Raw genomic sequence first — 27,629 nt, forward strand, 5'->3', positions numbered from 1 at the left:
CCTGGCACACAGTAAGTGCTTAACAGGTACTCGAATAATAATAATTTTAGCAACATCGTGAAGATTGAACCAAAAGTATTTGGGGACAGATTGAATATGTGAGTTGAATGTGAGTCATGGATAATGCCAGATTTCTAGGGCAAAGGCCTGGTGGCAATCGGGATTAGAGAAGCAGCGTGTCTCAGTGGAAAGAGCCCGGGCTTGGGAGTCAGAGGTCATGGGTTTGAATCCCGGCTCTGTCTCTTGTCAGCTGTGTGACTGTGGGCAAGTCACCTAACTTCTCTGTGCCTCAGTTACCTCATCTGTAAAATGGGGATTAACTGCGAGCCTCACGTGGGACAACCTGATTACCCTGTATCTACCCCAGTGCTTAGAATGGTGCTCTGCACATAGTAAGCGCTTAACAAATACCAACATTATTATATAAGGAGGTTGAGTTGAAATAGACAGTCCCATTGTTGGACAAACCTATTAGGAAAACTGTAAATAAATCCTGTACCAATCTGTTTTGCCAAAGTTGTAAAACTGCTTAGGACCCCATGCTCCACAGCTTCATCTTCTAAAGAAAGAACAGTCAGGATTCAAAGGCATTGTCAATAAGTCTTTCAGTTCAGAGGTATTAATAATAATAATAATAATAGTGGTATTTAATAAGTGCTTAGTTTTTGCCACATACTGTACTTAGAACTGGGAGAGATATAAGATTATCAGGTCCCACACGGAGCTAACAGTCTAAGAGGAATAATAGATTTTGAATCTACATTTGCAGTTGAGGATACTGAGGCCCAGAGAAGTTAACTGACTTGCCCAAGGTCACACAGCAGCCAAGTGGCAGAGCTCGGATTAGAACCCAGATCCTCTGACTTCCAAGCTCTTTCCACTAGGCCACACTGACTGATTACTCACAAAGGTGACCGATAGTGACGGATTGTTTTAGTCCCCATTCATTTTTCTTGTTTTAAACTAGCTGACCTCAGGGGGGCTTGCAGAGGGTATTCTTCTTAGAGATTCCACTGGAGGCAAAACCTTTTGAAGTACATTCGTCCAAACCTGAAAGCAGCAGATATGGAGCAAAGGCTAGAATGTGACATCAACCGATCTACCCTACTTGCTTTGCGTGGCTGACGCCTGACTTTACTATAGGCCCATGATTCAACGGAGGAAATCCTTACAGTGATGTCACACTGACTTACTGAGGAAATAAATGCTGGGGGGCAATTATTGCTCAGATAATATGAGTAAGTTTAGTGAAGCCTGGAGTTTTCTGGAGCACTGAAGAGGTTTGTGGAGCCAGGATTATATTATGATTTAATGGCTTCTCTCTGCTTCATTTGATGAGCTGTCCTAGAGAAAACATTTTGAAGTAATAAAGCATCCATTTGGCTCCTAAGTAATGAGAGAGACTTTGCTCTTTGCATTAACTATTTATTCAGGAAGAGAAGTGTCCAGCTGTTAATAAGCTTTATTCAAAAAGGGCAGTGGAAAACTGGAGGAAAGGCCCAAGTGAGAGGTTCTTCAATTTCACATGGTAATACTCCCCCGCCCTCCACTCTCCTCCCCTCCCCAAAACGCAGTCATCAACCAGCCCAAAGCAGACAGGATTGCGCTACTCCTCCCTGTGACTTGTAGCGCGCGCTGCCTGTCAGAGCGAAGGGCCTCTAGGTTTAATGAGGTCCTGAAAACCCCAAACCCAGGCTGGAAAAAATCCTGCAGAGGCAAGGTGAGTCATTCAGCGAAAGGTTGACCCGATCTTCATTTTTAATTTTTAAACAAAAAGTTTGTTTTTATGATAAGTAATGCTAGCTTAACATTTCAAGTTTATTTCTTGAGAGCATTTTTCAATGCGCACTATTTTTCCTCCACTAAGGAAATCTGTTAATGAATGCAATATGAAATATGGGATACATTTCTAGCCTGACCTAAAAGTTTTTAGCCTGAGGAAGAAAGCATTGTGCATTTAATTTGTTATGCAATTTTGAATCTCTTTCCACCTGGCTCTGACAGTCTGTGTTGTGAGGAAGTCGAAATTTTTTTTATAAATGGCGTGGTACTCTGTTTTGTTTTCATTGCTCTGGTTCCCTGAGGGGATTATCAGTCTTTGAATAGAATGCATGAGGTCTGGGGATTTTGAGATTCTAAGAAGAATGCAATGTTTATATTTACATCTGGGTGAATACCCAGTACGACGCTGCACTTGAAATTCGATAGTGACGCAACTGTAGATTTTGAGTTGTTTCCTTTCATTCTTTAGTTCTTCTGAGAATTTAAATTTGGCCTATTTGTTCTTATGAAAACTTGAATTTCCTTTTTTTCCTAAAAAAAAAAAAAGGAATCCAAGATCCTCTTCCCCCAAACCAGATGATAGAACTTCTTTGGAGGGTTGAGCCCCTCCTTCCTGGGCCCCAAAATGCAGTAGAAGAATCTGAGTCCTCATCCAATGTAAACCATTCTTTTAAATCTTAGAATAGTGGAAATTCTTTGAAAGATGTCTTTTTTTAATCTCATAACTTGGTACTCAAGTAAATAGTATAACCTACATCTACTTTACAGTTTTCATATCCCTTCTTGCTTTCAGTTTTTGAAAATTTTTCTTGAATATTTTCATTATCATGGTAGGCAGTTGCCAAGATAGTGTTTTGAAATAGATATGGCTTCCTTTTTTCAAAAATACTTGACGAATTAAGGTTTGTGTTTTTCAAGTTTGTTACCGTCATTAGTAAAGACCAATGAAAAGACAGATAAGTAAGCATGAGTCGATAGCCAATTTGGATCATTAGTGATTGAAGTGGGTTTTTTTCCTTCAGCAGCAACTTTTTATTTTAAAGATCGTATGATACTCAGAATTTTAAGGAGTATCTATATTTGCAAGATGCGTTACATTTATCTTACCAGAGGTAGATGGGAAGAGAAAAAGCCAATTCGCCTTGTCAGATGCTGGGTTTTATTATCAGTTGCTCCTGTCGGTTATCTTCTTGAATCACTAAATTGAGAAATCCCTTTCAGATAATAACCCCATTCAGAAGACTGATATTGTGTGCCGAGAACCGAAAGGAGATGGAGGATTGGATCAGCTCACTTAAGTCTGTACAATCCAGAGAACATTATGAAGTAAGATAATAGCCCCTTCCTGGCTGCTGCTGCTTCTTCCAGAATATATATTGGCCATAACATCCTCCAATGGCACAGAAACAGCTTACGTTGTGTGTAAGCGCCTTACATTCTTTGTTTCAGCATTATTTTGAAAATCATATTTAAATGTAGCTATTCTAATAATGGTTTTGGCGTTTGAATGTGCTGTTCTTTCGTTTCCGATGTTCCGGCCTCTAACCCCCCTAAGTAATTGAGCTGTCGTAGCCATATTCTGTACTTGCAAATTTGTGTTAACTTCTCCTTTACTAGACGGCACAGTTTAATGTGGAACATTTCTCAGGGATGCATAACTGGTATGCGTGCTCCCATGCCCGACCTACTTTTTGCAACGTGTGCAGAGAGAGCCTCTCTGGAGTCACCTCCCATGGCCTGTCTTGCGAAGGTAATGTACGCAGCCAATGCTGTTCTCCTCATCCTTCCACGAAGTCTTTTTCTGTACCTCTCGAAAAGAGCGGAGGTTAATTGATCAGAGGAAAATATTTTCATGGCTCGAAGAGAAGGTGGAAAAAGCGATCTTTTATGGCAATCCCATCAACGGCTAAAGTGAGTGTAAAATCGTATTCTCTATCGACGTGTATTTTTCGGAGGTAGGTGCTTGTCTGAGTCAGTTCCTTTCGAGAGAAAAATGAGATCATTTTGGACGTGTTGGAGAACACGGAAAGAGTGGTTGGTGAAAATAAAGAGTGTGTGTGAGACTCCCCTCCCCACCCCCTAAAATAACAAGGGAACTTTCAAGGGGTCAAAAGCCTGGGGGGGGGGGGGCGGAGGGGGAGATAAGTGGAGAAATTCCATGATTCCATTGTCCATTTTTCTCTGAAGTGCCCCTACCTGCTGTCCTTTCCATTTCCTTTTCTCGTTGGATTTAGACCAGGCTGATGATGAATTACTTGTCTTGGGTTTGTATGGGCAAAATACGCTGTTTTGTAGATTATTTGATAGTGATTTACTGGGCATCATTGCTTTTTCCCCTTTTCGCAAAATTTAATTTTGGTGCAGTATACTCCTTTTTCATTTGTTGTTCAAAAATAAGTCAAATTATCAGTGCAATCGCCTGAAGAAATTATTGAGCCAAAGGGACCTTAGAAGCTCGAGATTATTTATGGACTCTCTAAGGGGTAAACAGCCTGCTCTATTGTGATGGGAGGGTCTTTTCGCGGGGGATGTGTGATAATAATAAAATGAAATTTAGGAGATGGAGAAACAGAGTGGCCGGAGGAAGGTATAGGAGAGGGAGCTGAGAGTGGGACTGGGGAGACAGGAAGGCAGTGAGTGTGTTCGGGGGGTGAGGGTTAGGCGACCCCGATCACCACTACCACCTCCACACAGCTGTCTGGAGCTCCATAGCTCTCATCTTAGGGTTCCCCCTAATTACCTTCCCCCCTTCTCCTCGTGGGAACAACCCTGAGTTTGAGAAAATTTTCCCACCTGACTATAAAGCTTCTTGAAAAATGTGGAATCGGAAAGAGCCAGTCAAAGAGAAGAAAGCTAGAATAGTTGGAGGCTGGCCAACTAAATTCCCCTTCAACCTTCTCTTCAAGCAAATCATGTGACTGTCAACTCCCTGAAGACAGGGGGTGTGACTTTTAGGACTGCTGTATTCTCCCAAGTCAATACTCTCTGCATTCAATAGATGCTCAACAAATTACTCGATCGATTGGGTGATTAAGCTGAATAATCCTAGTTCCTTTTAAGCTTCCCTCCTAGGTTTTTCTTTCCAGTTCCTTATTTCAATTGGACACTGCACTGGACCTTCTCCAAAGGGTCTGTCTGAAAGTCCCTTCCTCTTCAAAACTGCCAGATCCCAGTTCTCCTCATTTTCAAAGATGCTCTCCAACCTCTTGACTGCTTTTGTTACTGAAAACTACTCCCTCCTCCTGGAAACCTTGCTTGATCCTCCTCTCACCTTTCCGGCTGCTTTTCTCAATCTCTTGTTGCCTCTTCTTCCGCCTCTCAGCCTCTACCTGTGTTTGTTCCTCAAGGCTCTGCCTGGCCCCTTTTCTCATCTCATTTTACACTTACCATTTTAGGGGGCTCATTTGCTCTGATTGCTTTCAACTCCCAAATCCACTTCGCTTGCCACGACCTCTCAACCTCCTCTGCAAAGCCTCATTTCCTCTTGCCTCCAGGGCATCTCAACATGAATATCCCATCGGCACCTCCAGCTCAGCTCTAAAACCGAGTTCCTCATTTTCTCTCCCAAATCCTCTCTTCCACCTACCTTTTTTCCCTACAGTTGACACCATCATCATCTTCTCCATCCCTAGCCCACAACCTTGTTGTTATCTTTGTCTCTTCCCTCTCTTTCAACCACCATCCTCAGTCTTTCACAATCAAAAAGTCACCCCACTGGTCCAAGCTGTTTGTTATGGCCCCATCTGACAACTGTACTCACTGATCTCCCGATCTCCAGACCCTCACTTCCCCATATGTCACTCTTGTTGATGGATTCATTTTCAAAAGCACAATCCTGTACGTATTTCTCTTCTTGAAAAACCTTTCATGTTTACCCATTCCTTTCCACAACGAGCAGAAACTCTTGACCAGTGCTTTTAAAGCACTCATTTGGTGCTCTATAAATACTGATTGAGGTCTGATTGATTGATTCAAAGCCCAGTGAAAAATCATCTCATCCAGAAGGTGTTTTCTGATGAAATCAGATTAGTGCCATCTAACAGCCTCCCACTGATGGATCTTACATTTATACTTTTTTCATTCATTCATTCAATAGTATTTATTGAGCGCTTACTATGTGCAGAGCACTGCTCTAAGCGCTTGGAATGTACAAATCGGTAACAGAGACAGTCCCTGCCCTTTGACGGGCTTACAGTCTTTCCCCACTGCTCCTATGTTCTCTTCTCTACTTGCTTTGTCTTTCTGCTTTGGGAAATATGCATTGCCATCCCTTCTTTTGCTACCAGGAATTCATCGATCAGCTCTACTGTGTTTCTTGATATGAATAACATCCTAGTGTTTTCCATGTCATTAGCTGCCATATAAATGCCTTGCTGTGGAGTTTTAAATTCATAATTACAACAATAATAATGATTGTGGTATTTGTTAAGCACTTCATATGGGCCACGTACTGTACTAAACACGTGGGTAGATACAAGGTAATCAGGTCCCACATGAGGCTCACAGTCTAAATAGGAGGGAGAACAGGTATTGAATCCCCATTTTGCAGATGAGGGAACTGAGGCACAGAGAAGTTAGGTGACTTGTCCAAGGTCACCCAGCAGGAAAGTGGTGGAGCCGGGAAGAGAACCCAGGTCCTCATATTCCCAGACCCGTGCTCCTTTCATTAGGATTTTTTGGGCCCGCAAAAGGGATTTTTTAATTTGTATAATCAGGAATTGGCCAGTCTCTGTGATTTTGTTAAGGAATGACTGATGTACAGAAATGTTTTTTTTCTTTTTCTTTTCAGTGTGTAAATTCAAAGCACACAAAAGATGTGCTGTCAGAGCAACAAATAATTGCAAATGGACCACCTTAGCTTCCATTGGGAAGGATATCATTGAAGATGAAGATGGTGTAAGTTTTTATCATCCCTGGGAAACCATAGTGGGGAGGGGTAAATTCAGGAAATGATGAATGAGAACTGATTTGTGGGGATTCTGTCTCTTGGTAAGGGTCCACGCTCAGTGAGCTCCGGTCCCTTGCTTTCCTATAGTGTTGCACTTTGCTCCGTTCTACGAGTCCCTCAAGGTTACTTGTATTCTTAACAAATGAAGGGTCCTGGAAATTTAGCTAGATTCTCTACAATCCAACACACACTCCTTAAGGGAGAAAGAAGCGGTCACAGTGGAGAAAAGTGGAGAGGAAAGAGTAAAAACAATAAGGGTTTGTATAGGCAGGTCAGAATTCCCATAAGAAATATTTAATTGGAGCTTCCACCTTCAGCCCTCCAGCGCTTATGGACACTTCCATAATTTATTTTAATGTTTGTCTTCCCCTCCAGACTGTGAGCGTGTCTACTAACTCTGTTATATTGCACTCTTCCAACTGCTTAGTACAGTGCTCTGCAGGTGCTTACTCTGTACACAGTAAGCACTAACTACATAAAATTGATTGATTGACCGATGGATTTTTTGAATCCCCTACTCTTTCTTACTTGATGAGACCCCAGCATCTACGTGACGCAGAGCACTGTACCTTCCGTGCTTGAAGCTGACCGACCACAACTTGCCCCATTTTCAAAGCCCTTTGGAGATCATATTTTCTCCAAGAGGCTTCACCTGCGAGCAATCGCTGATCTTCTACCATGTATTCCCAACTGCCACCTTGGTCCTTCCACATCAGCTGAGCACTTAAATTACCACAGCCCTGGGAGAAGGCGCACATATATACACATTCCTTATATACCTCATTGCTCCCCCTATTTCTAATTTAAGTAATAATGCCTCCCCAATTATACTGTAAGTTCTTTGAGAGCAGGGATCATTACTTCTAAGTGTTTTGCACTCTCCCGATTGCTTAGAACAGTGCCCTGCACAAAGTGGGTGCTCAATAAATGCTATTGATAATGATGGTGATGACAGTGATTGTATTAGCAGCCCTCAGGAGCAAATTGGGATCTTGGCATTGAGGATTGTTGCTGTAGCTATGCTTGGATGGTGCACTGGAATGACAATGTAGATTTTGTCCCATCTCCGACTTGGGAAGAAATGACTTGGGAAGAAACGAAAGTATTCTAGGCAAATGTGTCATTTTTGATGATCTGGGTCACTTAAAGGAAAACTCCAGTAAAACTGAATACCCTGAAGCTCTTCAGTACCTTTAATAATTCTAATATTTGTAAATTTTTTGTTAAGCACTTATGTGCCACGTCCTTTACTAAGTGCTGGGAGAGATACAAATTGTTCAGGTTGGACACGGTCCATGTGCCACACAGGACTCACAGCATTAATTCCATTTTACAGATGAGATAACTGAGGCACAGAGAAGTTAAGTAACTTGTCTGAGGTCACACAGCAGACGAGTGGCGGAGTGGGGCTGGAATCCAGGTCCTCTCACTTGCAGGCCAGTGCTCTTTCCACTAGGCTTTGCTAGCTTCCCTTGAATTGGGACGATAAAGGTGTTAATTTTACAGCAGTTTAGGCATTGAAGTGAAGGTTTGTTTTTTTTATTGAAGGATGATAAGAATTTCAGAAAAATTCAGGCTTCAGGTTCGCATTAGCAATGACAGTGACGGTATTCATTTTCAAATGTGGGTTACGGTTAGGCTTCTTTCCTCACTGAACACATGCGACTGTCCTTAGGTTTTCAGCCAAGGTCACTGTTTGCGGAGCTTGAGGTTTGTAGCTTCGATTCCTCTCCCCTCAAACTGCCGGGACCCTTGCTCTTCAAATTCACATCAATTACTTCTGACAATGATACAAAAGGGTGAGGGGAAAAAAAAAATCAAAAGAGGCTGCAATTTCATATTCTGCTCACTGGAATTCTTTGCTTTTCCAGTCTGTAATTTCACCTTTGAATGCCTCTCTCCGCAGATAGCTATGCCCCACCAGTGGCTAGAGGGCAACTTGCCCGTCAGTGCTAAATGTGCAGTCTGTGACAAGACCTGCGGAAGCGTTCTGCGCTTGCAAGATTGGAAGTGCCTTTGGTGTAAAGCTATGGTAAGGAGCCTCCCAGGGGAGTTTGCGAATGGGAAATGGGAACGCGTATTTCTGAATGAAAAGGGAAAACCATGTGGTAACCGCCTAAGGTTTAGAGTCGGAGCAAGTGATTTAAGGTCCAGCTAATGGTACCTACTCATTTTAGTCTTTTCCTTCCCACTTGGTGTTTTTTTGTCCCATTCTTTTCTCTAAACTTCATAGTGTTCAAGCACAGCTCCCCTTTGTTTTGGAAAATAAGACTCCTGACAGCATATCGCTAAGTCCTCTCATATTATGTTCTCTAGATGTGTTATCCTCTGATAATCATTGTCGGTTGCCTCTGTTGTCTTTATATCTAGTCTTGACTTAGCACCTTTTTTCTTAAAAAGTCAAGTGGAGAAGCAAATTGCTGCCTTTAATACCTTTCTGACTTCTAAATTTGAACCTAATTTTTTCTTTAATTTTATAGCAGTTTTGTTGTCATTTTCCTTTTATAATTATTCCATTTCATTTCCTTTAGTTTCTTTTTCAGAGACTGTTTTCTAATCTAGTTGAACGAGTGTCCTGACCCTAGCTACTGACAGTACTGTTTGTCACATTTCTTCTTTTTTCTTTTCCCACCTACTCCCTCAAAACTTCTCAAAATAAATTAAGATCAAGATATACAAGAATGATGTTTTGGAAATCCACTCAGTTTTCATCATTCGCACTTTGGGTTTGGATCTTTAAAATCTCCCCAGTTCTGGCTTCTAGGTGTATAGGTTTCCCATACTCCCTGTTATTAGCATCTTCTAAATCCCTTTTGGTCTTTCCCCACTAGATTTGATCATTTATTAAACTAGCCTGAATCGACCGCGGACGAAATATTTGTTAGTGATTTCCATCCAAAATTGTATTTAAGTAGAAATATGTTACTGTTTTCATAAAAGTTCATGTGTTTGTGTATATCGATATTATAAAGAACTGTATTAAGAAAGGTGTTCTTAATGGTACTGGTGGTATCTTAAAGTTGGGTTAGACAAATCTGTGTTCTGCTCTGGTCTGTAAGATCTGTTTGAGGAAAGATCTTGTCTACCAAGTCTAGTGGATTGTACTCCCCCGATCACTTAGTGTAAGTGCTCAGCACACAGTAAGCCATCAATAAATACCACTGATTGATTTATTCACAAAAGTGAACCATTGGTTAGAAGTAGGTTCCCAGATTTTACTACCATCCCTCACAGGATGTTGGGTGTGTGTATACCTAGTTTATAGATCACGAGGTCTCTAATGACTTCCCTCATGAATGAATGAATGAATGAATGAGCTGACAGATCGTGAATTAGGATTTTCACACCCTGGTTACTGGTTCACTGCTATTTATGTTGCCTCTGTATTGAGCACTTTGAGGGAGCCTCCTGTCAAAAATGGCAACTGAGCCTCAGCCCGTCCCTTTTGGTGCCTGACAAGATGCACGTAGGGGTTGAGCCATAAATCATATCGCCAACGACATAGATCAAGTATGAGAAAGGCCACCTCTGCTTGTTTTGTGGTGTTTAAAGCTACCTTTCCCTCAGCATGGATTTCCTTTGCTGAAGCAACGAGTTTGACCCAAAAGACTGAATTATCAAACGGCAGATACAGTGCCAAGAGAAGAAATTCCCAGCATTAGGCCGCTCAGCCTTTCTGCTCTAGATTTTTCAAAATTCATGATTCCTCGATTATGATCCGATGTTGTCGATAAGGACCTGTTCTTGTTTTATTAGGTGCACACTGCCTGCAAAGATCTGTATCCTCGCAAGTGTCCGCTTGGCCAGTGTAAGGTATCAATCATACCTCCAACTGCACTTAACAGCATAGACTCTGATGGTATGTCAAATGAGTATAATTAGTGTAAATGACGATTGATGCTCTGGGCATTTACTGTTCATGTGGGCTGGGAACACGTCTACCAACTCTTGTCTCTTGGTAAAGTTCTTGGCACGCAGTAAGTCCTCAGTAAATACCATCGATAGATCGATTGAGATTTGTTTACTTTAAAACACTAATCAGAACAAGATCAGCTTCTTTGTGTTTGTAACTGGCATGGCAGAAAATATTCTGCAGATGTCACATTGATGAAAAGTACGTTGTCCAAAAGAGAAATGATATATGGGCCTATTAAGTGTTGCGTTATTTCATACAATTCAAGTGAGATCATTTTCTTGTCAAGAAATTTGCTCTTCCTTTGACTATTTTTTTTGGCTTTTGTATTTCTCATGTTATTCCTGAAGCCCATTACTCTACCCTGCCCATTAATACATTAACAGAGGAGTGTGGCTTTAGAGAAGCAGTGTGGCTTAGTGGAAAGAGCACGGGCTTAGGAGTCAGAGGACTTGGGTTCTAATCCCGGCTCCGCCACTTGTCAGCTGTGTGACTTTGGGCAAGTTACTTCACTTCTCTGGGCCTCACTTACCTCATCTGTGAAATGGGGATTAAGACTGTGAGCCCCACGTGGGACAACCTGATTACCTTGTATCTACCCCAGCGCCTAGAACAGTGCTTGGCACATAGTAAGCGCTTAACAAATACCATCATCATCATCATTATTATTATTATTACAAGTTACCTTGTATCTACCCCAGCACTTAGAACAGTGCTTGGCACATAGGAAGCGCTTAACAAATACCATCATCATCATCATTATTATTATTATTATTACACTATTTTCAGAGGTTATAAAGTGGCAGTATAAAGTCTATTTGGGGCTAAAAATGGGCAGACAGACCTCATCTGGGAGCAGTTTAAAAAACATTTCAACAGAAATGCGCGTTCTTTAATTCAGGACTGAATTTGAACTGCAGATTGTGAATTCTTTTATTTAAGAACCGTCACAACTAAGTCTGTCGGTGGAGAAAATGTGTTGGATAAGCTCTGTTCCCTGTAGCATCAATTTGGGGAGTGACCTAGTTTTATAGTGGCTATTACGATCTCCATTCCACCCAATCTTTGGCTATTACTAGCTTTGTTCTGTAAAGTGAGAGATCAATTCAGTGTTGATCTGGAAGATCTCGGTCACGGATATCTTGAGCGTGGTGGTGGGGTTGGGGAGGGCGAGGTAAATCATCTGTTCTCATTTGTACCAGGTGTTCAGACCCTACACAGTGTGAATTGCACCCCATTTTCAGTGGCACTCACAGCTATATTAGGCCAGAGCAATGAGGGGGCTGCTGGGGCAGGCCGGCTGTGGCCATTCAAAATAAATTCGGCCATATTGAAGGGCATTGACTCGGATTCATGATTCTCGTGAGGATTCAGACACTCTAAGGGGAGCTGGGTTTTTCCAGGAGCTTTGGGCCTCCCCACAGATCCTGGTGCCCACGGGAGGATCTGAGCTCTGAGGATCCTAATTTAGGGGACCCCTCGATTCAGGGACGCCTATGTGATTCCATGATGGGGTGGATCCAGACAATCATTTTTATGCCTCTTGGGAGTCTCTGACCCGGAAACCTTCCTGGCGTGGGTCAGATCACCCCAAAAGATGACTTCAAACCCCTAGCCAACCCAGGGAACCCTAAGTTGCCTCAGGACCCCGTCTCCCTGGAAGCTTCCTTCCCCTGCACGAGTCCGGGGTCTGCTACTTTGCTTCAGGGCCCGGAGAGCACAGAGCACTCCTGGCTGCTTGCTGCCATCAGAGAATCAGTGAGGAAGGCCTTGGTATTCTGGACAGTTTTGGGGAGTGTGTTAATAGGCTTGTGGGAGCCACTTACAGGAAAATCGATAGTAAACAGAGGACGAGAAAAAAATCATGTGGTCGAAGTGGATGAGCGCCAGTTTTGATGAAGCCAAATTACTTCAAATATTCAGTTGGTTCCTAAGGAATGCGTTTCTCCTTTAATGCATTTTTATATCTAAACTTTCTTCAGATTCCTGTTTTGATGACTAGGAAAAGAAAGTCCTGTTTATTTGTGCCTTGCTTCTTTTTCAGGGTTTTGGAAAGCAACGTGCCCACCATCTTGTGCAAGCCCTCTGTTAGTTTTCGTCAATTCTAAGAGTGGAGACAATCAGGGAGTAAAGTTTCTTCGGCGATTCAAACAATTGCTAAATCCAGCTCAGGTGTTTGATTTAATGAATGGAGGACCTCATTTAGGGTAATACGTTCTACATTATTCCTACATCCTACTTAAACAGTGTCTGACATCAAATGTTTAGTTGAATTAGGCTCCCCAGCTCCTAGTATTTTACAGAGTTGTGGTATGTCTTGAGACTTCTACTCTAGATTGTTTGACTTTTCTTCATAAAAGATCGACTGTAAAATTTCTCCTGTAACAGTCTATCGCTGTGATTGAACTCTAGGGGAGAATCTTTAACTATTTGAATGTAATCTGCATCAGAGGCTAGTCATGTTTAGTATTGTTGGGTGTATATATATTTATATATACACACACACACACACACACACACACACATATATACATATTTATGTATTTATTTATGGCCCATAGACATGGTTGTTGGATGCACTATGAAACAGAGGCAGGTTGTTTTGAACCTGATAATAGCAGCAACTTTGCCATCTCACTGCTCCGCCCTGGAACCGCTGCCCAGTCCCTTGCTCTACATCATTTTTAGCGGGACTGGAGAACTTGGTAAAGCAGCCCGCAAGTTATGGAGATAGTTCTGTGAGTATCACAAACTTTAGCAACCGCTATCAATTAGGACTGTTAAGAGCTGGAGAGCATGGTGTGGTTGATTAATGTGTTAGTCTTTTACTTCCAGAGTCCTAAATGAGAGGAATGATTTATTTTTAAAGGATCCACAGATAGGATGAACTCATCATTTCTAAATATAACCCCTTCTCAATGAGAACCACATTTTCTCTGGCGTTATTGGCCCTCTGTACCCTAGCGACCACTGGGTTGGAAAAATAATTTAGCGAACATTGAGTTGTATTGACAAAACTCTCTAGGGAAATTGGCATAGTGCCTCTTGGAACTGTTCAATAGTTTCTTTAAATAACTGCTTTTTGCTTCACTTTCTTGAGCAGTGACTTAATTCACAAATATTTGTGTCCTTTGCTTCTCATGAGCTCAAATACAGTTATATTGTAGTAATAAAATTCCTTAACCATGTCCCCAAATAGCTTTTAATGAATTCCCAGTAATCTTTGGAATTTAAGCAGTTGTCTTTTGAAAAATATGAACTATAAAAGTGTTTTAAGGAAATAAGTTTACTCTGATTTTCTAAAAGAAAGGACCAGTGTACTTGCTGAACAGATATGTGTTTTTAAGAAGTTCACTTAACCACTAACTTCTAAGAAGTGTATACTGTTTCATCATTCTCTTTGCTATTAGAAGCCTATTTTCAGTCAGTTTAAATAACATCGTATTTATGCACAAATAGCCTTGTTTTTGCTCCAAGCACTTTAAAAGGTGTATTCTTTGTTAGACGACTCTTTAAAGTCTTGTGAAGAAAACAGAAATTATACTGCCTTCCAACTCTCGTTTTCATCCCTTCATTCGTTTTCACATTATCTCATATTCAGGGAAAACATCTTATTCTGCACAAGCACAAATATATAACAAAACAGTGCTGCAGGTACAGCAAGTGGTTGTGTGTAATTATAAAAGTAGTTATAACACCTCTTTCCAGAATGGACTTTCTTTGGGTACAATATAAGTCACTTTTTGAAATACCTAATTACAGAGTAGTTAGTTTTCCATCGAGGGAAATGTATTAATACGGTTCAAGACATTTCTTTCACAAATGAAGTTACAAGATATTGGAAGGGACATTTTTGAACACCTATTGAACCCCTAGTAATTAAGAACTTAATAATATTTATAAACTCTCATTGCAAGGAAACTATAACACAATTCAGATTTTTAGGAACCAAGCCATTATATTTTGTAACTTTTGAGAATCGTGAATGCTGTCATCATTTTTATCATTCGTTGGTTGAACAAAAGTGGACTTGCTTTTGGAATGCCTCCAGTTTTTTTTAAAATGCCTTCTTGGTATTAACAATAAGTATATCTGGTTTAATATATCCACACAGTCCAAATGTAGAATTATTACATTTTGGATGACAAAGATTTGCTTGTCAAATACCCCAAAAATCTCAGTGCTTCAATTCAAAACTGCATTGCAAAGATATAAAATTTTAATTTGAAAAATATTAAAGCTATTTAAAATAGGGCAATGCAGATTTCTGAATGGGTTTGTCCCTTTTCTTTCAGTAGTGCAAAATGATACAATATTTTCAAGACTTTAATATTCACAGCAGTGAACATTATTTTTGTTGCCTAGATATAAAAATGGTCTTACATCTTTTTTCTCACTTCTTTGTTCTAGTTTTCTTTTTCTTTTTACTTCATTTTCTTCAGTTTTCAGTTTTTGCTCTTAGTTTCATGTCCAATTTTATTCCTATTTTTCCCCATTTTCCACCATATCAGTCTAAGGACAGTGTAAGGTACCTTTACCCTGATAAGAACATGGATAAATGGATAGAACCGTTTGGGGTGGAAAAACTGGTACGTACTATCTGGCATGAAGAGAATTTTACCTTTTCATACACCCCCATTTTTCCATGGACAATATATAATCCTTCCACTTTCTGAAGCCCCAAATACTGAGAACGCTGGATCACAAACGGGAAAACTGCCCACACTGCATCTGTATGAGTGATATTTTTAAAAAAAAATTTAAAACATAAAAAAACATAGTTTCTTCTGGACAATATTCATTACAATTCTGCATGTCATTACCCAGAATATACAATACAATGTATATGAACTTTGGTGTGATTTACCTGTCAATACCAGTCAAGACGTAGGGCATTTTTGGAAATGTATAACTATTCACTATCATCAGTTGGTCCAAATACTAAAAATAAAAACCCACTTTACCCCTTCAGCTTACGTTTATTTCAGAAGTTTGACAATTTCCGGATTCTTGTGTGTGGAGGAGATGGAAGCGTTGGTTGGGTTTTGTCTGAAATCGATAAACTCAGCTTGCACAAACAGGCAAGTGTGTGCGCCTATCCTTTGCAAGTTCTTTATTTAACCGTTGATATGTTCCTTAGTTAATGAGTTTCTCAATTGCAATTTACCACCATCTTAGAGTGATCATTTTCTGTTCCATTCCCAAGCACTGTTCATTATAAACTTGTCATTCCTCCGCTGTATTTCAGTGTCAGCTGGGAGTCTTGCCTCTTGGTACCGGAAATGACCTGGCCCGAGTTCTCGGCTGGGGTGGGTCTTGTGACGACGACACCCAGCTTCCACAGATCTTGGAGAAGTTGGAACGGGCCAGTACAAAAATGCTAGACAGGTAAAAGGGAAGGTTTTACCTTCATCAGGCTGAAAAAGCCACTTAGAAATATCACATTTCTTTGGTACTTTTAATCCTCCAGTCTCCAACTTCTTCGTCCCCAAGCAAGAGCCCAAAAAGAAAAGTGCTGAGGAAACTAACCCCCTGATCTCACTGATATAACCTTAGGGTGCCAAACCTCTCCACTTCCCCTTCACAGCCAGGAGACCTCAATTCATTTTGTTCCGAGGAGTTGATCTGGGATCTCGGGTAAGATCCCCTTCAGCAATAAAGGGATAGTGATTTTTGCTGTTCAGTCAGATTTTAAGAAAGACGTTGTTGGAAATTACCCATGTATAAAATTCCTTGAACCTCATTCTAGAAATTAGTACCTCCGCCACTGTTTCTCAGGGTGTCTTTGAATCAACCATTTAATTTCCCTATTTCTCAATTTTCCTAGTTATATAATAGGAGAATAATCCTAGCCTAGTGGAAGTTGTGAGGATACATAATCTGTTTGAAAAGTTTGAACTCCTAAAAAGCGTCCTTATACAATTCCGAGGGGAATGAGGTGAGTATATCTGTAACTATGATGCCCCAAATGATATGGAGTGATTAAGGTAGAGATGGGGAGAGAAGTGACTTCTTCTGGGTACCCCGATCCCATTACAGTTAACGTGTTTACACCGTGGCTAATTTTCCCATTTGAGATTCATCCCTCTTCCTTGGACTTGAATCCCCTTTTCCTTGATGCTTCCTGCCTTTTGGGCAACAGATTTCTCTTCAGCATCACTTTCAGAGAAAATATAAGGGAAAAGAGATGAAACTCACATCAGACAGATTTGCTGGGTGTTAGCAGCGGAGATTAAAAAAAAAAGTTTGAAGTTGAAGAAAATGTAAACGACAGATTTAGGCTGACTTGGAGATTTCAACCATCTAGGCCGTCCAGTTCTCTCATTAACCCAACCTGAGTTGATTGTACACCGGGGACTTTTAGACTTGAAGTTAATTATTTGGCATTGCAGGACCAACTAATCTGTTTTAAGATGAACTGTGGTATCATGTTTCCTCCACTTCAGCTCCTGTGTTTGTGCCTTTCCTTGTTGGTAGGTGAAGTGTGAATGTGTTCCACTGCTTTTTGTGGCTTGTTAAAATCAGAGGGGCCTCTCGTTACATAGACCGCATAATCGACAGCGTGTATTTTTCCCTTGATGAGAGATAGGTTAAAATTAAAATTATTCTGCACATAAACTGTTTTTAAAGAACCTGATCTCTCTCTTTTACAATTTGCTTTTACTCTCCTTACAAGCAATATCAAAGCATATTCCTGTTTAAGAAGACAGTACAGATAATTCTGTCCCAAGTATTATTTCTGCTCAAAAATCTGAATAGTCTAGACTGCAAGCCCCTCGTGGGCAGGGAACAAACATGACTGCCAAGTCTGTTATATAGTATAGTATATAGTACGGTGCCATGCTCACAGTAAGCACTCAGTAAATATGATTGATCGATTACTTTATTTCTTGTTTATCTACTTTGCCTTCTATTTTCCAGACCCTTTGATTAGAGAACCAGTTACAAAGAGACTAATTTAGGTTTCATGTCTGATAGTATGGCAAGCCTCAATATATCCATGAGCTTTATGAATTTTCTCTCCCCCCTCCAAGAATGTCCATTTTAAGGCAGCCCTATCAATTATCTTTGAATTGACAGATTCATAATTCTTTAAGAAGAAAATAGTTTTTGCAACTCTTTAATAACCTTTGACTACAAACTTTTCCCCCTTCAGGTGGAGTATTATGTCTTATGAGCTCAAATTGCCAACGAAGGCCTCTATTCTTCCGGCCACTCCAGAAGAGGAATCTGAGGAATGTCAAGTAAGTTTTTACCCATCATGATTTTAACGGCTAGAGAATTATCTGACATTTTACAGGCATAAGTCAAATTGTTATATATCAGAATAAATTGCAAAAATGGTCCAGAAAATAGCTAGCCCTCTCTCTTTCTGTATGGAACAGAGAAACCTTGTTATTGACTTCGTCTCTTTACCAGCTTTTTTGAACTTATATATTGGCTCTCTTCACCCCTCGATTCCCCATCCTCACCCAGTTGTTTCTCCTGAGCTCACCTTCGAATTGTACCACAATCTTAACTCTCTCCTGCCTCCAACCCCTGTCGATGCTGCTTCCCAAAGCCTGGAACCTCCTCTCACAGCCAAATAATGATAATAATAATACTTGTGGTATTTTTAAGTCCTTTCTATGTGCCAAGCACTATACTAAACGCTGGGTTAGCTACGAGATAATCAGTTCCCATTTGGGGCTAAGTAGGAGGGTTAACAAATATGGAATTCCCATTTACAGATACTTCTGTACAGTATAGAATTCTTTTTAAATTACTGCTCGAGGTGGGCAGGGAACATGTCTACCAACTTGGTTGTATTGGACCCTCCCAAGCACACCCAGTGCTCTGCCCAAAGTAAGTGCTCAGTAAATACCGTGGATTGATGGATTCATTGATTATTGCGCCCCGTGTCCTAGACACCAAATTCTCATTTTGAAAGTGCCGCTTTAAAAGAATCTTTTATTATTAAATTTGGTTCCTCTTGCAAGTAATTATTATTGGAGCTCCTTATTATCACAAGTAATTTCCCATTTGTGCCGCCCTGCCACGCTTTATGGAGTTTCCAGTTTTCCTTAGTGTAGTGATTCTTCTTCTCTGAAAGGGTGGCGGTCCTTCTGGCAACCTTCTACTTTGCCAAGTATCCAGGCTGAAGTTCAGACTTTTTTCCAGGGTTTTGAGTTCCTTGGCACATAACCTAGCCCTCCTATATGGTGTTTTGCAATAGCCCGTGAGTTTCTTGGAGGTTTTTTAAAGGTCCCCTTTTCAGCTTTTTCCCATGAAGTTCTGCATTCTGTCATGATTCTCTTTTCCATCATTTTAGTACTCTTGTTTTTTTTTTTTGGCTTTCTCTCCCCAGCAAAAACGCCAGATTTATTTGTAACGTGATCACTACCGACAAGTGGCTCTCCCACGTACATTTTCCCTGCTAAAAGTCCTATCCGCTACTCAGAATTCAATTCAGTATATTATTTTTCCTCCTGGGTTCTATCTAGGACTAGCTGTTCCAGAGAACAGGCATTTATCCTCTCAAAAACCACACCTCTATTTCTCATCCTGACGAGTTAGTCAGTTTGTCAAGAGAATAATTGAATTCTCTCACAATTACTACCCACCCTAATTTTACACCTTCTCTAGTCTCAACTAACATTTCCTGCTCACTCTCCTCGTCCTGATACTTCACCAATATTTCTCTTAATTTAAATTTCTAAGCAAAGAGGTGCTGTGCTTTTTTCCTAGCCAGTAGGCTTTGTACGTTATTAAGCTTCAGCATCAAACTTTAGCGTTAAACAGAAACTTTGTACCTTTGGGTTTAAGGCACTCAGTCAGCTCTCCCCCTCCTACTTAGCGTCACTTATTTCCCACTAGGCCCCAGCCTGTACACTTCACTCCTTTAACACCATTCTACTTACTTTTCCTCGATCCCATCCCTCTCACCATCAACCCCTTGCTCACATCTTCCTTCCTACCTGGAATCCTGCCTCCTTAATATCCTACAGACCCTCATTCTTCCCTTGCTCTTCCCATATTCATTAGTATTTACAATACTAAAATCACATCTCCAAGATTTCCTTGACTCTCCTTTCATCTCCCCATCTTATTTGCCCTCCCTTCTATATCGCCTATGTACTTGGGTCTGTACCCTTTAGGCATTTTGATAGTCACCCCACCTCCAGTTCCACAACACTTACATGGGGCTCCCCTTCCCTACTCCGGTGCTTCCCCAATCTGTAATTTATTTTTATGTCTTTAATGTTGGTATTTGTTAAGCGCTTACTATGTGCCGAGCACTGTTCTAAGCGCTGGGATAGACGTAGGGGAATCAGGTTGTCCCACATGGGGCTCACAGTCTTAATCCCCATTTTACAGATGAGGGAACTGAGGCACAGAGAAGTTAAGTGACTTGCCCACAGTCACCCAGCCGACAAGTAGCAGAGCTGGGATTTGAACTCATGAGCCCTGACTCCAAAGCCCATGCTCTTTCCACTGAGCCACGCTGCTTCCCCGCCTAGTTTGTAAGCTTCTTGTATCACATCATCCTTTTGTAAGTGCTTAGTACAGTGGTCTGTCCATGGTAAGTGCTCAGTAAATGCCACTGATGGATTGATATGTTGTCTCATGCCACACTTCAATCTGTGCATAGAGATTATAACCTGGTAGCCCCACATTTCATTGGCTTTCTTCTTCTGGCATTTTATCAGAGTACTTTGCAGCTTGGCATTTAGCCTTTTTCATCAATCAGTGGTATTTATCGAGTGCTTACCGTGTGCAGAGCACTGTACTAAGTGTTTGTGAGGATACAACGGAGTTGATAGTCACATTCCCTGACCACAAGGAGCTTAGAGTCGAGAGGTTGTCACTACTTCAATGCTGCCTTTCACAGCATTGATCTAATGGAGAGTTCCAGTTGGGAGAGTGTGAGCCAGTGTCCATCCAGCACTTGGCTTCTCACGTGGCTTTTCTCCTGCCTCTGGCTTGGAACCCCTTTCTCTCTTCATATCCGACAGGCGATCCCTCTCCCTACCTTCAAAACCTTATTAAAACCACATCTCCTCCAAGAGGCCTTCCCTAAGTCCTCATTTCCTGTCCTCCAATTCCCTTCTGCCTCACCCTCGCAGTTGAATTTGCACCTTTTATTCACCCCTTCCTCAGCCCCACACCACTCATGCACATATCTGCAGTTTATATCAACGTCTGTCTCACCCTCTAGACTGTAAACTCATTGTAGACAGGGAATGTGTTTACCACGTTTCCATGTTTCAGTATAACTCTCATTTCTGCATTGAAATCTCCGTGATGATTAACTGGTTGGATTTTGGAGCCGCTATAATGAGTTTAACCAAGATGTAAATAGAATTGTTCTTTCTGTCTTCATAGCCATTGTGATGGTTGGGATATTTGATGTTAGGAAAGTAATTTTACCTGCTCTAAATCCCGCTTGCTAAACTCTGGCCTTCACTAGATTAGCAACAGTACTTTACCTCCCTCAGCAACTCCTGAAAAAAGGGTCAAATCTAAGTAACAGGATGAAGCAGAAGGGAGTGGGAGAAGAGGAAATGAGGGCTTAGCTGGGGAAGGCCTATTGGCAAAGATGTGCTTTTAATTAGACCTTGAAGATGGGACGGGTGATGGTCTGTCGGATTTGAAGGGGGAGCAAATTTCAGGCCAGGAGCAGGACTTGGGCGAGAGGTCAGTCAATCGATCATATTTATTGAGTGCTTACTAGGTGCAGAACACTGTACTAAACACTTGGGAGACCGAATTAGGAGACACGGTCGACAGTGAGATGTGAGGTCGAGGTGCAGTGAATAGGTTGGCATTAGAGAAGCGAAATGTGTGGTCTGGGTTGCAGTAGGAAATCGGAGGGGCAAGGTGATTGAGTGCCTTAAACGCTAAGGTAAGGAGTTTCTGTTTGATGCAGAAGTGGATGGGCAACCACTGGAGGTTCTTGAGGAGGAGGGAAACGTGGGCTGAATGGTTTTATAGAAAAATCTGGGAAGCAGAGGAAAATGTGGATTGGACTAGGGAGAGGTAGGAGGGCTCACCGATGAGGATGATGCAATAGTCGAAGAGGGAAATAAATGCTTGAATGCCTTCCCCTTTCATATCCGACAGACCATTACTCTCCCCACCTTCAAAGCCTTATTGAAGACACATCCCTTCCAAGAGGCCTTCCCTGACTAAGCCTCCGTTTCCCCTTCCCACTCCCCTTCTGCGTCACCCTGACTTGTTACCTTTATTCATCACACCCACCCCCAGTCCCACAGCATTTATGTACATATCCATACTTATTTATATTGATGTCTGTGCCTCCCCCCAGGCTATACACTCGTTGCAGGCAGGGAATATGTCTGTTATATTGTTGTGTGGTGCTCTCCCTAGCACTTAGTACAGTTCCCCTCACACAGTAAGTGCTTAATAAATATAATTGATCGATTGATCAATGTAGTAACAGTTTGGTTAGAGAGAAAAGGACAGTTCTTAGCAATGTTGCGAAGGTAGAACTGACGTGATTTGGTGACAGATTGAATATGCGTTGTCAAAGATAATGCCAAGGTTACAGGCTGGGGAGACAGGCTGTCAACTCTCCCACCTGCTTTCTCTTCTGCTCGTCCTCTTCCCCAGCCCAGAACTCCCTCCCATTTCAATCTGCCAGACTGTAGTTCTCCCTATTTCCTGAGCCCTCCTAAAACTTTACCTGTTCCAAAAACCTCCCCCTGATTAATTTCCAAAGCCCAAATTGGTCCAGCTCAGGCCTTATGTAGTCATATCCTTCCTCAGCATTTATGTAAAAAAAAATCTACACGCAGTGCTGTTTTTCCACTTAATTATTCATCTGTTTCATTTTTCCCTCTGTTCTGGGTGCCCTGCCTTTATCACTCCCTCCCTGGGAGAACTCATCCGCTCCCCTATACTCAACGATGCTCCTTTTACATGGTTGTGTGATTCCTAGCCCCACCCTCTCTCCTCAGCTGCAGATCTCTGGTATCTTCCATGCCCATTCAGTCACAAGCTCCTGGGGGAGGTCACCAGTTTTCCTAAATTAAGAATCCCCCTCAGAGCAATGGACATCATTGGAAGTTTGATATTCCAGACTCTTCCTCCGTAAGGGCACAATTTCTCGGCATAGTCTCAGACCTAAGGCTGCGTCTTCTACGTCACCCTGATTCAGTGCTTCCTTTCTCCTGATCCCCAGGCAACGCGGACAAACTTGGGCTTCGAGTGTGTGCAGGAAGCACCAAAATTCCGGTTCAGCTGCTTCCCACTCCCCGACTTCCCATTCATTAACTGCAGCCAGGCAGGAGATCTCACTGTCCCTTCCTCTGATAACTCCCTGGCTTTTCTCCAGAGCTGGAAATGCCTGTGGGCTGAAGCGATGTCTGGTCTCCCTGGCGATGAAAACTGATAGGCAGCTAGAGCGGGGACAGAGGTGATTGTAGGAAGAAACTTGGAGGAGGAGATGTGAGAAACTCAAACCGAACCAGCTCTTTGCCATTTGGGGCCGGGAATCAGGTAGTTGGCCGTCAGCGTCACGGCTGAAACTTGGTAACGCAGTGGGGCATAGTGGGTAGAACAGGGGACTGGGAGTCAGAAGGACCTGGATTCTAATCCCAGCTCTGCCACTTGTCTGCTGTGTGACGTTAGGCAATCACTTCACCTCTCTGGGCCTCAGTTACCTCATCTGGAATATGGGGTTTAAGACTGTGAGCCCCATGTGGGACAGGGACTGTGTCCAACCTGATAACCTCATAACTTTAACGTTATCCTGGACTCAGCTCTCTCATTCAATCCAAATATTCATTTCTCTCACCAAACCCCGTCAGCCTGACCTTCACCACACTGCTAAAATCTACCCTGTCCTCCCCATTCATTCATTCAACTGTATTTATTGAATGCTTACTGTGGCAAACTACTGTCTTAAGAACTTGGGAGAGTACAACAGAATTATGTACAGATCTGTAACTTATGTGCAGCGTAGCCTACTAGAAAGAGCATGGGCCTGGGAATCAGAAGGACCTGGGTTCTAATCACAGCTCTGCCAATTGCTTGCTGTGTGACCCTGAGCAAGTCACTTACATTCTCTGTGCCTCAGTTTCCTCAACTGTAAATTGGGGATTAAATATCTGTTCTCCCTCCTACTTAGATTGTGAGGTCTATATGGGACAGGGACTGTATCTGACCTAATTAACTTATACCCACCCCAGCGCTTAGAACAGTATTTGACACATAGGAAGCACTAAACAGATACCATAAAAAGTCTGTCTCCCCATCTAGACTGTAATCTCCCTATGGGCAAGGTAAGCTCCTTGTCTATCAATTTTCTTGTTACTTTGCTTTGTAACTGTTGGTCAGCTTCTGATGTTAGTTGCTTCCCTTCTGGAATTAGAAGTCTTCAGTTCTCTAGAACCTTTGGTCATAGCTATCATTCTCATACATTTTTACAAGACTCTTAAATGTTTGTTTGTTCAGTGGCAAACCAAGAATTGAACTTCCGCCGTGTTAATATGGAAACTGGTAGCATGGAATCATAAAGCCAACACAAAGCAATTCCTTTAAGTTTTAAACAGGATGAACGTTTGAGAGGATGAACTTTTTTAAAGTTCCTGAAGCTGTGTTTTGAAGTTTTCTGAATTTAAAGGCAATCTAGAGAAACAACAGAACAGATTCTTGGCTCCTTCTTCTATAGCAAATCATGTATCTTCTGGGAATAGGTATTTGTTTTCCCAAAAAAATGCCAAAATTTGGGACTAGTTGAAGTAGAAATCTTCTGGGTTTATCTCTTCCAATTTTTATTTCCACAATTTCAGAAGAAACTGGGTTTATATCAAGTTTTTTTTAAAAAAAGCAAACATATTTTTGGTCATTTTTCATTGATACCATTCTATAAGTATGCAATAAATGAACTGTAATTTCGAATTAATTCTCACCAAAAAGCTGAAGCTAGATGTGAGCAATAGCTGTCCTATGGTATTTAAATACTTGGCCTATCAGGTGTTAATGATTGATTCCCTTTGTAGATATAATCTCTGTGTCACTCTGAATGCCTTCAAGTTAAACAGTGTTATTTTTTTTGTCCGTTTTCCAGATGTCATCTTATGAGGACTCAGTTGCTGCCCATCTTGCAAAAATACTAAATTCTGATCAGCATTCAGTAGTCATATCATCTGCCAAGTGAGTCGATTGCAATATTTTTAATCAGTATGCTTGTTTTGATGAGTATGTCATGATGTGCTTTAGAAAATTAAATGTCTATAAAATGCCTGAAAAGCTTCAATATTGGCAGTGAGAAATAGTTTTCCTCATTTTCTCTGGTTCTTTTGAATGAAGTAAAGGTCTCTGTAATTGTATCATCCAATGCCCACTTAAAAGTAAACCCTCTGGGTTGTAATCGTTGGGTTGTAATGAGGTTTTATCATTAATAATGTTGGTATTTGTTAAGCGCTTACTATGTACAGAGCACTGTTCTAAGTGCTGGGGTAGATATAGGGTGATCAGGTTGTCCCACGTGGAGCTCACAGTTTTGATCCCCATTTTACAGATGAGGTAACTGAGGCACAGAGAAGTGAAGTGACTTGCCCTCAGTCACACAGCTGATAAGTGGCAGAGCTGGCAATCGAACCCATGACCGCTGACTCCCAAGCCTGGGCTCTTTCCGTTGAGCCACGCTGCTTCTCTATAATAATGTTGGTATTTGTTAAGTGCTTACTATGTGCAGAGCTCTGTTGTAAGCGCTGGGATAGATACAGGGTCATCAGGTTGTCCCACGTGAGGCTCACAGTTAATCCCCATTTTAAAGATGAGTCGATCAGTCAGTCTGTGGTTGTAAGTGGTTACTGTGTGCAGAGCACTGAATTAAGCGTTTGGGAGAGTACGATAAGGTCACATCTCCTCCATATTATAGATTATGTATTTATATTAATGTCTGTCTCCCCTTCTAGACTGTAAGTTCATTGTGGGCAGGGAAATATCTTCCAACTCTATTGTATTGTGCTCTCCAAGTGCTTAGAACAGTGCTCCTCACCTAGTAAGCACTCAAATATTGGTGATGATAATTATGAAAATGATGATGAGTCATAGTAAAAATACATGATGGAGCTAGCAATTTAGTGGTGGAGTTTACAGTATAATGGGAGAATTTATCATCTAGCATCTTAAAGCCGATATAACTCCAAAATGCTTATTTAAATTTGTGTATGTGCATCTTTATTTCCATCCATTTTTCTGTTAGCTAGAATGTTGACAAAGATTTGAGGAGGGAGACTGAACTTAAGTTTTTTGGATATCCGTTCAGCATACATAGTGCTGTTATCCCTCACCTTAGCAGTGGATGACTGTGACTGGGCTGTGTATCCTTTTGGAAAAAGAGCAGATTTTCTAACTCTCAGTGGCATCTTTGATTTAGATATACGTCAGAGGTGGGAAGTGGGAAAGTCCAAATGGCTGTTAGCATAACTTTTGAAGTCGGCCATTAAATCTTGCTATTTAATATTGCACATTAGCGGAGGCCTGCTCGGCTTTGGGTTCAGTTCTTTGATCCATAAATCAATAAATCAATCTACCAGTGGTATTTATTGAGTGCTTACTGTGTGCAGTAGTGACTTCACAAGTTGTATAAACTCTGGAAAATGAAGATAGATAGGCTCACTTAGTTTTAATTCTTCTAGGTAGCCACATTCCGTGTAGGCTTTGTTTGAATTTAAGAAGTTAATACTTTAAATGTTTTTTGTCTGTTCATTCCATCGTTCCCTTGAGGACGGAGAGAAAATGACTTGGTAATATTCCCCAGGGATAGAAATATTATTTCCTTCCCAGATTTTATACTTTTCAGAAATGCAGTTTCTTAAAATATCCAACTCCAAACAGATAAACTGTCACAACATCATTTCTCTCTCTCTCTCTCTCTCTCTCTCTCTCTCTCTCTCTCTCTCTCTCTCTCTCTCTCTCTCTCTCTATTTTAAATATGAATGGAAAAGCCCACTGAAAATAATTGCACTGTAAGTTCATTGTACTGTTCTTTATCCTTTTTTTCTTTCATCAAAGGGTATTATGCGAAACCGTAAAGGACTTTGTAGCCAAAATCGGGAAGACATATGAAAAACCAGTGGAGAACACAGACGAAGCAGACGCCATGTCCGTTAAAGTAAGAGACGACTTTACCCAACACGGCAGCTACCTTCAAATCAAATCACGTCTAAAAGTTCCGTGATAAAATATTTTCCTTCCAAGTGCCTATGATGTCGTGAGTGATAATACTTTGAAATGAAATATGCTCTGTCCTGCTAGCGTGGCTCAGTGGAAAGAGCCCGGGCCTGGGAGTCAGAGGTCATGAGTTCGAATCCCGGGCTCTGCCACTTGTCAGCTGTGTGACTGTGGGCAAGTCACTTAACTTCTCTGTGCCTCAGTTACCTCATCTGTAAAATTGGGATTAGCTGTGAGCCTCACGTGGGACAACCTGATTACCCTGTATCTACCCCAGCACTTAGAATGGTGCTCGGCACATAGTAAGCGCTTAACAAATACCAACATTATTATTCTTATTAACTGCATCTTTTCCCCTTCCTTCCAGTTCCTGTTAGTTCCCATTCCTGCTTAAATTGTCTTCACAATCCAGTCTTTCTCTGATGCTTCTTCCCCCACCCATTTCTCAATCAATCAGTATTTATTGAGTATTTATTGTGTTCTACTAAACAACTAGGACAATACAATAGAATCAGTAGATACGTTCCCTGCCCTCAAAGAGTTTATATTCTAGAGGGGGAGACAGACACTAAAGTAAGTTGAAGAGAATGAAAAACATGAATTAATGCCCAAGTGATAGAGTATATAATGTTTACAAAAGTGCTTCAGGTAGCAGCGTGGCTTAGTGGAAAGAGCCCAGGCTTGGGAGTCAGAGGTCATGGGTTCTAATCCCGGCTCCGCCGTTGTCAGCTGTGTGACCTTGAGCAAGTCACTTAACTTCTCTGTGCCTCAGTTACCTCATCTGTAAATTGGGGAAGA

The 27,629-nt window shown here is 41.4% G+C and overlaps 1 protein-coding gene across 8 annotated transcripts in view; it reads left to right on the forward strand.

Moving 5' to 3' along the window:
- The window catches only part of DGKH (diacylglycerol kinase eta), a 163,948-nt gene that overhangs the window by 90,302 nt on the left and 46,017 nt on the right, over window positions 1–27,629 (forward strand). For 7 of the 8 annotated variants that reach the window (XM_039914881.1, XM_029047846.2, XM_039914880.1 and 4 more), the window contains 11 exons: window positions 3,004–3,108; window positions 3,400–3,532; window positions 6,572–6,678; window positions 8,637–8,762; window positions 10,487–10,589; window positions 12,688–12,850; window positions 15,616–15,724; window positions 15,892–16,031; window positions 17,800–17,887; window positions 24,718–24,803; window positions 26,673–26,772. In XM_039914881.1, coding sequence (XP_039770815.1) covers window positions 3,004–3,108; window positions 3,400–3,532; window positions 6,572–6,678; window positions 8,637–8,762; window positions 10,487–10,589; window positions 12,688–12,850; window positions 15,616–15,724; window positions 15,892–16,031; window positions 17,800–17,887; window positions 24,718–24,803; window positions 26,673–26,772 — 1,260 coding nt within the window. Of the gene's footprint in view, window positions 1–3,003; window positions 3,109–3,399; window positions 3,533–6,571; window positions 6,679–8,636; window positions 8,763–10,486; window positions 10,590–12,687; window positions 12,851–15,615; window positions 15,725–15,891; window positions 16,032–17,799; window positions 17,888–24,717; window positions 24,804–26,672; window positions 26,773–27,629 lie in introns of those variants that run through there. The other variant, XM_016228624.3, reaches the window with a different exon arrangement.

Source organism: Ornithorhynchus anatinus, chromosome 20 (genome assembly GCF_004115215.2).
Source record: "Ornithorhynchus anatinus isolate Pmale09 chromosome 20, mOrnAna1.pri.v4, whole genome shotgun sequence".
NCBI classification, from domain to species: domain Eukaryota; kingdom Metazoa; phylum Chordata; class Mammalia; order Monotremata; family Ornithorhynchidae; genus Ornithorhynchus; species Ornithorhynchus anatinus.